This window comes from Abramis brama, assembly GCF_963993115.1.
Source record: "Abramis brama genome assembly, chromosome: 22".
NCBI classification, from domain to species: domain Eukaryota; kingdom Metazoa; phylum Chordata; class Actinopteri; order Cypriniformes; family Leuciscidae; genus Abramis; species Abramis brama.
In genome coordinates, this window is record NC_139984.1 from 23,487,303 (window position 1) to 23,500,839 (window position 13,537).

Sequence of the window (13,537 nt, forward strand, 5' to 3'; positions counted from 1 at the left end):
AAGTCGCAAAGGCCGTATAAAACGTGGTTATAAGCGACCAAAAAAAAAAAAAATCTGAAGTTTCAAGTTGTCAAATGTATTTAGAAGAAAAAAACATTGTTTTGAATCTCTTGTGTCATGACGCCTCAGCTTAAACTGAGTAAACTGATCATTTGATCCTGTTTTCTACTACACTGTAAAAAAAAAAAAAAAGTTGCTGCCTTAAATTTTTAGGATGTTTCAGACATTTCAACTTAAATTACATTAAACCGACTTTAAAAAAATTAGTTGATTCTTGTATAACTTATAAAAAAAGTTGAAAATTCATTAACTTATTTGATGGGTTAAAAAACCTGTCATAACTTATTGATCATATAATTTTTTTACAGTTATAGTATGAAAAAACATGAATAAACATCAGTACAACTTACTGAAAAGCATCATCCCTCATATAGTTGCCCAACAAGTGTTTCAACCGCAGAAACACATCACTAAAACACCAATGTAAACAAATCACATATACCACAAGAAAGTCATGCAATCAATTTACTTAACTCACTAGTTCTGAAAAATAACTATATTTACATGCATTTTACATATGCATTAGAAAATGTGTTTTAATATAATTCTTCCAAAAATGTATTTAATGCATATGTATTAATGCATAAATGATGGTGCAGGACACTTTTTTTTATTCTTTTTTTTTTTTTTACTAAAATCACATACATTTTTTAAATTAACCAAATTCCATTTGTAATATTACATATTGCTTGTGTAATCTGATGGCATGAAGGCATCTCGTATCAGTGACACCTGAGTGTTGTCTATGGTGGTGCTCAGCACACGCATACTGATAGGCCTGTGTGGCTGGGCCACAGAACTTGTCTTGAACTTGACATGGCATGATTATAGTCATGACTGCACACCCACAACTTCCAAAACATTTCATAACAGTGAGTTATAAAAGCTCCAAGTCCAAAACTACTTACAATGCTTTTTAAAACTTAATACAAATAAATCAGATTGACATATTAAATTCATCTCAACTGACCCATCATGCCATGGGAAGGCTTAAGCAAAATTGTTTGCTTTAATGACAACATGACAGCATTTATTAGTCATATCTCTTCTACACAGTAGATCAGTGTAGTCACAGATTTGGCTGTCCTGTAAGTTGTCCGACGGCACAGAGAACAATGTGTTGCTTGCAAATATCCTTGTGCTCTTTCACTCTTCATCTAGGTAAAAAGTCAAATGGTTGCAAGAGCTTTTTCCTCCAGTGAGGGTTGTGCTGTAGTCTCATGTTTTCTTCTATGACACAGCAGTGTGCTCCTCAGGTGATTCCTACAAAACAGGACATGTGTCTAATCATTACGTGATGCACTTAGAACATAAACTCCCTAATGCATGCAGAGTGGGGCAAATGCCAAGCATTGTAAAAAGAACATTTTTTGATTCTCACATGATTCTCACGTTTCCAAATATTTAGCTGAAAGGGGTGTGTACCTGGTATAGAACAGGTTGCTGAAAAAATATATGTTTCATAAGTCACTGTGATATTCTGGATATTCTCTCTTCTTCTTTGTAAAACTATGGGAATGTTTAATTTAATAAATACAATTATTAGTGTTGTCAAATTTTTCTGTAATTAATCGTGATTAATCGCACCTAACATTAAAGTATTTAATGTATCTCTATATTGTAACAATTTCACATTTATGTCCAAATGAATGTACAAACATAAAGAAGACAGTATATTTAAAATATTTGTTTAATGACATCTTTTTATGTATGAAGGCTAGTATCCCCGATACCAGTACTGCTACTGATGCAATTTTAGCCATTAATTATAGCCATTCAACATTACGGTATAATTTAAAGCTGTCGATTTTAACATTTATTAGGCTTTAAAAAAATATAACACCTTTTAATTTAAGTGAACTTAAAACAATCTTCTCATAAACCCATTATAATAAATGTCATATTTAGCTGTGCTTTTAATATATCAGAGCTCAACGCTAAGGATTTTTTCTATTGGCCCCAGTCAGACGGGTTCAGATTTGTACTTGCCCTGCCAAAATGCACAAAAAAAGTTTTTCTTTTCATTGTTTTTGACGCATGTAACCTTAGGTAGGTCTAACAGGTTGGAAATATGCAGAAATTGAATAAAGTTATCAAACATTTCATAGTCTTCTTCACTCCATAAATTATAAATTAAAAATAGATGAATCCTTATTAAAGCTACACACATTATTGAGTCAAGAGAAGTGAGTGTTTTTCTCTTTTTCTTTTGTTCTTTGATTAACATTGACAGACAGCAGCAGGTTTATTAGGCTGCTGTCACTTTAAGACCTGCCGCACATGACACGTTTCTGACACGCATCCCAGTTTCTCACAACTCTTCACGTTCATTTAAGACTTTATTCAACTCATTTAAGACTGTGCTTACAAGAATACTCGACAAAATGGGCATTTTGGCATCATTTTGGCCGTTTTTGTCCGTTCAAGCACGAAAGATAGCTCGTGCCATTATGACGTATGTCATTATCGCATTCGTTATCTTTTGTGTCTTGAAGCGCTTGAATGGTTTAAAAGCATTCGCGATACGAGCCTGATACAATGTAACACAAGCCCGAGGATGACAGAAAGAAAAAACGGATGCTGCGTTACTTGCATTAAATATTTTTAATATGTGAAATAGAAAAAAAAAAAATCACAAAATGAATGCGTTAATTTTGACAACCATAAAAATTATATATTTAATGTCTATATGTAAGAATATTTTTTATGTATTAATAATTTTTGTATTGCCAATGTGTGAACAGCTTGTAACAAAACTTCTCAGACTTTCTAGGTTGTCTATAAAAGCCTGTAGACTGATTTTTATGTGAAGGACTTGTGGCGTTTTTGCTGGGAAAAATCAAAAGCATGTGACCGTTACGCACACTCCTGAGATCCTCTCTTCCGGAAATGAATGCTTTACACCATAGATGTATATATACATAGATTCCTCATTAGCAGCTCTTTCTACGGGCCGCTATATGTAACCATTCTGGCATATTGGAACGGTCAAAGCCGGTCAATAAACACTCAAGAGCAAGTTGACTGTGCGTCTGCAACCATAGTTATACACTTGTATGAATATCTATATCTGCAATAGACATCCGCAGATGAAAGACAAGCAAAGGCCTTAGCTAACATAACATTAAAAATTTACCACAAGTTAATACATATAAATACACAAAACAAAAACACAAAGCATTTTGACCTGTGAAAGAATATCCCATCAGGAATTTAAATCTTGGTGTTTTTTTACAAAAAGAGGCTGCGCAATGTAGTGGCATCTTGAAAAACTTGAAAGATTTTTACAGTGAGTGACAACAGCATCTGAAACGTTGGCGGACATGTGACAAATGTGGTATCTGTGTATACAAATCTATGGCTCACACAATGTTCAGAAAAATGCAGAAAGAGGTAAGAAGAGAAAAGTATATCAGGGCCTGAATTACATTCAGTTTCTTGTACGTTATTTGTGTACCAGTGCGAGCATGATTACGAGCAATCAGTTTCAGCTGCAGTTCACTTAACGGCCACTGGTGTCGCTAATAACAAGGGTTTCTGAATTCTACATATAGGTTTAAGATTAAACCTATCTTAAACGTAGTTTTTATTATTTTATTATTAAATTAAACCTATATTAAACCTAGTTTTATTGTATATATGCTATATTTACAATAAAACATAAATAATTTAATAATTATAATTGTATTCATTAAAATAAATGATTGTCTTACAATGGCAAATTTGATTACATATAATGAGCAATAATAAAAGTGATGCCTTAATGATGTCACTAATTAACTTAATTTGAAAACAAGTAGGCAAGTCACTCACTTCATGGCAAGTTCCTTAGAGATCTGTTCCAGTGATCGGCCTTTCGTCTCTGGCACGAATACAATCACAAACACCACCAACACAAAGCTCATAGCAGCATAGGAGAAGATCACGGTGGGCAGGCCGATCCTCTCTACAACCACAACACATTACACTCTGAAAAAACTTTTTTTGTTTATTGTTCTGTGGAAAAGTTTGTGTTTCTCGTGTTTTCATTCCATCTCTGCAGGAACATCCCCACAGGTGGCAAATGAATGTTTGGCAGACTGCCTCAAAACACACAATCCTAACTCAGTTCGTACTTAGCGATCAGTTTCTGAGAACTAATACAGCCCTCAATGAGTATGATAGTAACAGTATTTCATACAAATTAGTCTACAGTCTGATGATATATGGAGTTTCTTTCTTCTGTTGAACACAAAAGAAGATAATTTAAAGAATGTCAGTAACCAGACAGTTAGCCATTGACTTCCATAGTATTTTTTTCCCTACTATGCAACTGTCAGCTTACCAACATTCTTCAAAATATCTTTTGTGTTCAACAGAAGAAAGAAACTCATAGGTTTGGAACAACTTGAGGGTGAGTAAATCTATCTATCTATCTATCTATCTATCTATCTATCTATCTATCTATCTATCTATCTATCTATCTACCTATCTACCTATCTAAAGTAATGCTTGAAGGTTATGGGAACAACATGATGGGTTAAATTCTAACAATAATAATTGATCCACTGTTTTTCCAGAATAGTAACCCGAATCAAAACAACACTTTTTACCTTGTCACAGTAGTTAATGATCTATGGCTAAATTAACTCTAAATGAACTTGTGCATGTGTGTTTGTTACCTGTCATGGTAAGGAAGGTCATTGAAATGAGTAAATTTGTGGCCCAGTTAAAAGCAGAGATGACGGACACAGCCTTTCCACGGATGCCAGTCGGGAAGATCGCACTCAAAACCACATGAACCACTGGAGAAAGATGGCAGAAATAAGTTTGGTTAAAAAGTAAGAGAATGAAAGAACAGCTTATTAAAATTTTAAATGTGCAACATAATTAAAAGACTAATTAAAACCTAAAAAAATAAATAATAATAATAAAAAAATCTTTTACTCATCCATCTGTTTTTCCAAACCTGTATGACTTCCTTTCTTCTATAGAACACAAAAGGAACAGTTTTGAAGAATATCCCAAATCTTTTCAATATATTGTAATGGAAGTGAATTGTGACTGAAGATCCATGACAGAATCCCTCTTTTTAATGAATCAGTTTGAATGTTTCGTTCACAAATTGAGCTGATCAAGTTCAGCTCACTGATTCAAGAGTAGTAGCGATGTCCAATTCATGATTGAATCATTCTATTGAGGTTGAACTTTTCAATAAATCAGTCTGAATGATTTGTTTAACAAATCGGGTTTGATATGATTCTTGAGTTTCAACTCACTGATTCAATGATCCGATCACAACAGTTAAGAGATGAGAGTAGTAACAAATCACTCTCTTGAGGTTGAACTTTTTTTAATGACTTGGTCTGAATGATTCATTCACAAATCTGACTTTTCCCTTTTGCGATCCACAGACGAAAATCAGTCATATTGGTTTGGAATAACATGAGGATGATTAAATGATGACAGAATAATTTTTTTTTAAATTCAGTTTGTTGCACAGCCTTATTTGTTTAAACAGCGAGAGTCGACTAAGCTTATGATACTACTACATCCTATGTCATACATGCATGCATACATGGGTTAATCTTGTGGCACAATACGACTTGCGTAGTATGCGTACGGTCGTCTGCCGGAAGCTAGTTATTTTAGATCATAAAGTTATAAATATGGCTATTTTTCTGACAAAAACCCATGGCTTCGCTTCAGAAGGCCTTTATTAACCCCCCCGGAGACGTGTGGAGTATTTTTATCATGGATGGATGCACTTTTTTGGGCTTCAGATTTTATAATATAACTCCGATTGTATTCGTCTGAAAGAAGAATGCCATATACACCTAGGATGGCTTCAGGGTGACTAAATCATGGGCTAATCTTTTGGGTGAACTAACCCTTTAACAGGAATGTCACTTAACAGGAATGGTCACTTACTTGGTCCCAAGCTGATGGAGAATCCAGCTACATACACCAGCAGGCTGACCAGCGAGATCCATTTTAGAGAGGGCGACACCTCATTAACATGAAGAGATTGAAGAGCAATTTTTGAAGAACCCTCAGCAGGTTCCACCAATGCTGTTCTGTGATCATAAGTGTCGTTTAAAATCCAATGGCCCTTAGTGTCATTAATGCTAGTGTGGAAAGGATCTGATTTGTGCTCGGTTTGAAGTTCATAATTAGAAGGCTGGTATAAGCCCAGTGGAGTGTTTGTCTGGATATCAATCTCATCTCCCATCCCAAGTACCGTGAGGTTTGCTTTATTTATGGGGCCTTTGCATAGACTGGAAACATGTGTGCGGCTCTGCATAGTAACGGCCCCCAGGGTTGCCGTTGACAATGTCATAATGACGGCTCCAACACACAGAAGGGCTTTAGGCCCCACTTTGTCCACTAGAAAGACTGCAGGAATGGTCCCGCCCACTTTAACCACACCAAATCCTGTGGACGCAAGAGTCGCTGCCTCGTTCCCATGGAAGCCCACACTGCTGAGAACAGTTGACGCGTATGCCAAAATGTTGGGCTGTCCCGTAGCCTGCTGCAAGAAAACCAGCGCAGCGCCAACAAGTAGTCTCTGAAGCATGTTGTCACAGGAACGGAAGAGGTCCAGGAAGCCATGCTGGCGCTCAGCCCCCAGTGCCATGAGAATCGCCTGAAGTTCGTCCTCCACCGCGTCTACCCCTTCGATGCCAGCACGGAGACGGAGGAGAGTGGCGTGAGCCTCTTTCTCACGATGTTGGGCGAGCAAAAAGCGCGGACTCTGGGGCAACAGCGGCATGATGCTGGCTTGCAGCAAAGCAGGGAGCAGTACGCCAGCGAACGTAAACCTCCATCCATTTGGGACACCTGCGAATGCCCAACTCAGTCCAAAACCCAACAGCATCCCTAAAACTACCATTAACTCATATACACACACACACCGTCCACGCCAGGTGGCCGGTGCCACTTCCGCCGCATACAGGCAAGACGCTGTGCCTGACAGCGCTACCGCCATGCCGACCAACATCCGCCCGACAACTAGCGCCCAAAACGACACCACACACACACTCAAAAGCGTGCCCAGCACACACAGCAGAGCTGTGAGGATGATAGAGAACCGCCGTCCGTAACGGTCCAGGATGGTGCCGCCACCCAGAGAGAGGAGGAAAGCTCCAAACAGAAGAGACCCAACGACTTGCTCTTGCTCCGGGCAGGAGAGAGTCAAAGCATCCCTGAGTTGAAGCAAAGCTCCTGATATCAGACTCATCTCATAACCCATCATCAACCCACTCAGGCAGGCCACAGACACAGAGCACAACACCAGCGCTGCACCATTACCTACAGAGACAGAGAGAGGAGGACATTTTAAAAAAGATTGCACTGAAATGTACAATAAACACATGCAAGCATCATAAGACAAGCATTTATTATTAATACATTAATATGACTCTCAAATTACTACATAGATTCAACAGTGCCAGTATACAATCAAAATAACCCATGAATATGGAATGTTACAGTATGTCACAAAAATCATCATCACAGAATCACTTGACTGATTTCGTTTACTGCAATCCCTATACTCAAACACATGGCTTTCCTTTATGAGGTTTGTTTCATAATGTCCTACAAACAGTTATACAGTAAGCACTAGCAAGCGTATGAATTGCTTTGTTGCAGACTCTATAATCATTCTGGATAAATGCACAGTAATCACCTATAATTAGCTACAATATAACTGACTATCAAACTATAATTATTTGACTATATATGACTGATTGATTACAACATCACAGCTGTTGCAAGATATGTACAGTGACAATGGCGTTCCATTAGTTATGATTTGGATTACATAACTGTTGCATAACTAAGTCAACATGTTCTAGGTGCATCTTATCATTTACAATCAATTTATGAAGCTTACATGTGAAAGATTTCTAATTCTAACAGATTACCAAATTAATCAGTAATATCAAAAGAACAGGAAATTTGAAAATGTCAAAGATGGATGGCTAGCATCCTGCCTATTTTGCCATGTGCCAAAAGTTTGACTGCACGCACAGATTTTGACATCAAAAACTAAAAACACTGGACTTTTTTTTTTCTTCTGTTAACTGTTATAAGTAATACTTACCTGGTTTTGCAGATGGGCTTTTCTCTAGATGTATGTGTGTATCTGGACTCTGTAGAAATGTTTTGCTCTGGGGGTCAGAAGTCATTCTTATGGACTCTTCAGATGCTTCCATGTTCTTAAAGGGTTGTGGGGCAACTACAGTAGGTAGACAGAAAAAAAAATATTATTTACCAATAGGTTCATAATAAATAGTTTTCATATTAACAATGAAAAAGGATACTGAGGAAACTAATTTAGACCTCTACCATGACACATCCATAACACTGGAGGTATTAATTTGGGATTGGACCAATAGAAACATTTCAAACATAGTCTGTCTCTTAAATATATCACTAATCAGCATGCAAATAACCATTGGAGAACTCCTAATAAACACAAATTAGTTCTCTAGTTCATGGAAGCTAATACTGACTAACAAAGCCACCAATGGGAGCAGCACAACATGCATCAATAACTTATTTAAGTTACTGCTCTTAACACATTTGTTACAGCATGTCCCAAACAGGAATGTACAGCCATTGACCATCTTGGATTTCTCAATGCCATTGCTCTAGGAACAGATCAACAAGTAAAAGCTCAATATCATTCAAACAGTGCGTTCGCGTTTTAACGCGTCCGTTACCTCTTTAACATCAAAAATGGGGACTGCTGTCTATGAAATCATTGCAGCTCTTCGGCTCTCTCCTCCTGGGTGGCAGGCAGTAACTTCTCTGTCCTTGTGTCGATACCGATACACGTTTCTTGTTTTGGAAGCAGCAGTGACTTAAACTCCGCCTACACTATAACCAATGCAAAACAGCGAGACTGAAAGTGTCAAGTAAGCAGACGGGGTTGGAGAACTAAGCAGCTCTGACTGGGCTGTGTTAATAAATGATCCATTATTACACTATGACATTCATTTTTTTACATAATAGTTTGAACTTAACGATGTGGTGGTGACCCACACACACATTACGAACGCATGTTGTCAGCAGCTGTTGCGGTGCCCGATTTTTTCAGGAGTCGGAGTTCAGTTCCTTTAGATTGAATCTTTTCCATGAATCAATGAACCGGTTCAAAAAAACTGAAATTCGCCATTCTAAGCGCAGCTGCTTTGTTTGTATAGAGAGGGGATGTGTTACAGTTACCACAGTTACCAGTGTGTTATCTGCTGTTCCATAAACGCCACTTATTAGAGTGAATTTGCATTTTCATTCAGTCCACAGCAAAATTTCATCCATAATTTTGACTCATCCTTTTTCTTAAAAAAAATGTTTAAAGGCTGAAATGCATAGCACGGTTTATTTATTTATTCATTCATTTGTCAAAACCTGTATTTGAACTATAAATATGACCTATTTAAATAGAGTTTTTACAGTAATTTTACAGTTTAGGATGTTTTTATTATTATTATTATTAACAGAAAACCAGTTTCAGGGCAACTGTCACAAAAAAAGTGCAGTTAAAATCAATATCACCTTTAACGGGATATCGCCCACGTGGTATTAATTTTATTTGCCAGGTCCTAAATAACCTTAAATATGATTTAAAAATCCCTGCAGAATCAGATAGCCTACCGTGGCGTAGAACATTTGCTGAACCTGGAATTGGCGTAGGCCTAATCCCAGCAAAGTGAGCAAAACAGTAACGCTGCCATATGGTTTCTGTTTGGTTATTTTGGAAACCACACAAGAACTTTCTCTGTAGGTTCTGTAAGTTAGTTCACGAGTTCACACTTACATACAATTAGAGGGAGTAAAGTTTAATGCGTATTTGGCGTGCTGTCTAGGGGGAGTATTCCCCCCGTATGTAAATTGTTAGGACTAGAAGTGTGGAGAAGTGGAGGGATGCTGCTAAACTGTAAGCGAATTGAGGTGAGACTGCTGAATACATCTCTTATCATTGATTGCTGAGTGCTCTCCACTCGTGTTAATTATCTGAATGTGACTCCCGAACTTTGTTAATAAAACATCATTTAAAGTTATATTCTTCCTAAAAACAAAAACAAACTGCTTTTTATTACCGCCAAACCAACGTAATGGCGTACGTCAATGTTTAGCAGAATAGCAGAAATGTAATAAAATACGGGTATGATGACTCGATTGTAGGACAGCTTTATCAACACGCATACAAAGCTGTCATGGACCAGTTTCTTACGTATTCGTCGCATTGGTTTCTTGAACCAGTTTTTTGAGTCGGACAACTGTGTATTTGAATAAGAAAGCTGACTCAGTTGATTGACATATGAACAAGGGCGTACAATTCCGTGGCTCCACAGCTCTGAGGTGTTCACAACCTACCGCCTCAAGTTATTTTATGTTGCACAATTTAAACTAGTTTTTTTCTGCTTTTTAATTCTTACCTAATTTATATCGTAATTTGTGTTACATCAGGGGCCAGTTGCATATAGCCATTATGTCTTTAGAACTAGGCTATGAACAGCTAGCAGTTAGTTAGAGGTAGGCTAATCAGTCTTACTTTTCAAATTCATAATCAAATTAGACCAATATACGTTTTTATGACTTGAAACAGTTGAACAGTCTTAAAGAAAAAATATTGATGACTAACTTAAAGGTGATGATACACAGGGCAACTTTTTGAGCAATCTTGCTGAGCGATTGTTGCTTGGGCACTTTCCCATTGAAAATAGGCAATACATTTATATCTGGATAATTTAGATCGGTCGTGGGCCCTGTGTCTCATCTGGTTGCTCATTGATGGCAACATTTCCCAGCAACATTGCTCAAAAAGTTGCCCTGTGTATCATCACCTTTAAGACTCTTATGCAACTGGCCCCATGCTAGTCTTACAACATCACATTTTTTTCTTTATGTTCATAACTGTTTCAAGTCAGTTATATAAAAACGTAGATTGGTCTAATTTGATACTACAAAGTAAGATTGATTGCCCCTTGACTCAAGGCTAGTTGGTCATACATAGTATAAGACACAGTCTTAACATAATGGCTATATTATGCAACCGCCCCACCTCGGCCTAATGGAATATAAAACACTTGATAACAGAATACCCTTCATGATAATTTATTTAGCCTAGATGCAAATGCTATTCTAACGAATAATTTACACTAGCTACTACATATTAGAATATAAATCTACCATGAAATGGATATTCACTGTGGGCAAATTTACTTAAATTCACATATAATTTACAGTTTATATGTCATTACATAATTAATAGGTTATAATAATATCTAAACATATAATAAACATAATGTTGGCCTATGTATGAATACATTATGTTTTATCTGATTGAAAGTTAGTTTGTGGTTTGGAATCAATGCAGCTGACATGTAATATGTCGGTCTGCTGTCACAGATAAACTGAGTTCGAGTCATCAGACACTGTATGTAATTTGCTGTGGTGCGTGAGTTGCTGAGTAGCAGCTATTTAGACGTACATATAGACATTACGTACTGCAGTGCTAATGAGTTCACAAGCCATGTTTTCGAGAATAATAGCACCATCCCAGGATAGGCATGTTTGTTTTTTGTTTTTCCAGTGAAAAAAACCCTGTCATTTCCAGAACAGCTTATCTTGATGATATAGTGCCACCTACTGGCCAGAGAACTGCAATTACATGAAAGAGTGACAAGTTCAACGGCACACAAACATGACTCAGTTTGACTAGATGTTTTTTTCTTAAACTGATTAAGTGCAGGTGAAAATCTTTACAAACCATTACAATCATTGTCAATTAAAAAATAAAAAATACAAACTTCCCTACGTGCTGGAAACCCAAAGCAAATGCAAACCCATTGATGGAACACAAATCTGAAAGTAAACAGAAATAAAAAGTTTATACAAAATTTGGTGCATCGAATAACTTTATTATGTGTATATTTGCATGTATGTATCATATCAATCTTCAGATTAGAGCCCTGCACGGGCCTCAAATCAAGGCCCGAGCCCGGCCCTGGCCCGAGACGCTCAGGCCCTAGCCCGACCCGTGTCCGACAGCTCATCAGAATTATCAGCCCGAGTCCGACCCGAGCCCGTTTTTTTTTTTTTTTTTTTTTCACAGCGGCAGACTGCCATTAAAATATGTCTGTTTTGTTAGTTATGTTTCTTTTCTTTTCATTTCATTTCTTTATTAAGCTAATTTAGACAAATGTTTGAAGCATTTAAAAAAAAAAATGACGGCCAAGCAAGCCGAGCCAACAGCGAGTAAAACATGTTTGATCAATTTAGCCTCTCAAATCAACGCTAATACTTTACTTAGCTACAATAAAATCCATAGATATAAAACACTTCAAGCATATCACACAGACAGTTAGTTTAATGTTTATTTATTAAACCACAGTGAGTAATTTTTTTTGTTAAAATACTGAGGCAGGCTCAGGCTGCTCGCAACAGCGCTCGCAAACGAAATGAGCAATACTAGTCAATCTAAACAAATTAAATAAAATAAATCAAAAACAAACTTGCAGGTTATCTTACCTCAAAAATGCACCACAGAACATGGCCATTCTTTTTTCCAGTAGTTTCCAACAGTTAAACGAAAATAAAGTCCAATCGAACGAAAAACGAAAAACATCAGTAGTTTCCAACAGTTAAATGAAAATAAAGTCCAATCAAACGAAAAGTTAGAACAGTCTTTTACAGAGCATCGTGGAGAAAAAGAATAGCATCCACAGTGGAAGATTTTAACCCAGTCCTCTCTTCTATCACTTGCGATTTTTCTCTTAATATTCTCCATTATTTGCACATGAGGTGAATCGTTGGTTCCGCTGACGGGAAACCTTCTGTGTGTGTGTGTGTGCGTGCGTGCGTGCGTGCGACTGTCATGTCAATCATATGTCAGTGTAATTATAAGATTATGAAAGTTATGAGGTTATTAAATGTCTTTCTATGTTTGTTTTTCTATCGTCGACGTCAACTTCTCATATTTTTTTTTATTAATGTCTAAAAATATAAAAAGAAGGATAACTCAAAAAAGGCCCGAGGCCCGGCCCGCATGTGAACTATGACGTGAAAATTGGCCCGAAGCCCGGCCCTAGGGGCGTAAAAAAGTCGGGGCCCGTCGGGCTCGGGCTGAAATGCAGGGCTCTACTTCAGATCATGCTTTAAAAAACAAATGTGGTCACTTTTTAAAAGCAACATTGGGGGGCGCTAGCAGACAAGAGATCTCAGATTGTCTATCTATCTATCTATCTATCTATCTATCTATCTATCTATCTATCTATCTATCTATCTATCTATCTATCTATCTATCTATCATCTACACTGTATTTACAAAAGATTGGGACACCTGCCTGTTGCATAAACCAAGTTAGACATCATTTTCATAAAGTTTACAGAGTTTTCTTTAGTACTGTTCATAACTTTTTGAAATCAGTTAAATAAAAATGTAGACTGGCCTAATTTGATATGGAAAAGTAATAATGACTGCCCC

The 13,537-nt window shown here is 37.0% G+C and overlaps 1 protein-coding gene across 1 annotated transcript; it reads right to left on the reverse strand.

Annotated features, from left to right (window-relative positions):
* Positions 1-541: 541 nt before the first annotated feature.
* On the reverse strand, positions 542-9,176 carry slc2a12 (solute carrier family 2 member 12). The gene is made up of 6 exons (XM_084098879.1): positions 8,769-9,176; positions 8,147-8,281; positions 5,971-7,350; positions 4,722-4,844; positions 3,874-4,006; positions 542-1,323 (listed from the first exon to the last, which is right to left on the reverse strand). Exons 2-6 carry the CDS (start codon positions 8,256-8,258, stop codon positions 1,230-1,232), a joined length of 1,842 nt encoding a protein of 613 aa, XP_083955005.1. The 5' UTR covers positions 8,259-8,281; positions 8,769-9,176; the 3' UTR covers positions 542-1,229.
* Positions 9,177-13,537: the final 4,361 nt, after the last annotated feature.

Coding starts and splice junctions, on each gene's coding strand:
- slc2a12 (XM_084098879.1), bottom strand. CDS start 8,258: ATGGAAGCATCTGAAGAGTCCATAAGAATGACTTCTGACCCCCAGAGC. Junction 7,351..8,146: donor AAGCCCATCTGCAAAACCAG/GTAAGTATTACT, acceptor CTGTCTCTGTAG/GTAATGGTGCAGCGCTGGTG. Junction 4,845..5,970: donor CTCCATCAGCTTGGGACCAA/GTAAGTGACCAT, acceptor ATCTTTCTCCAG/TGGTTCATGTGGTTTTGAGT.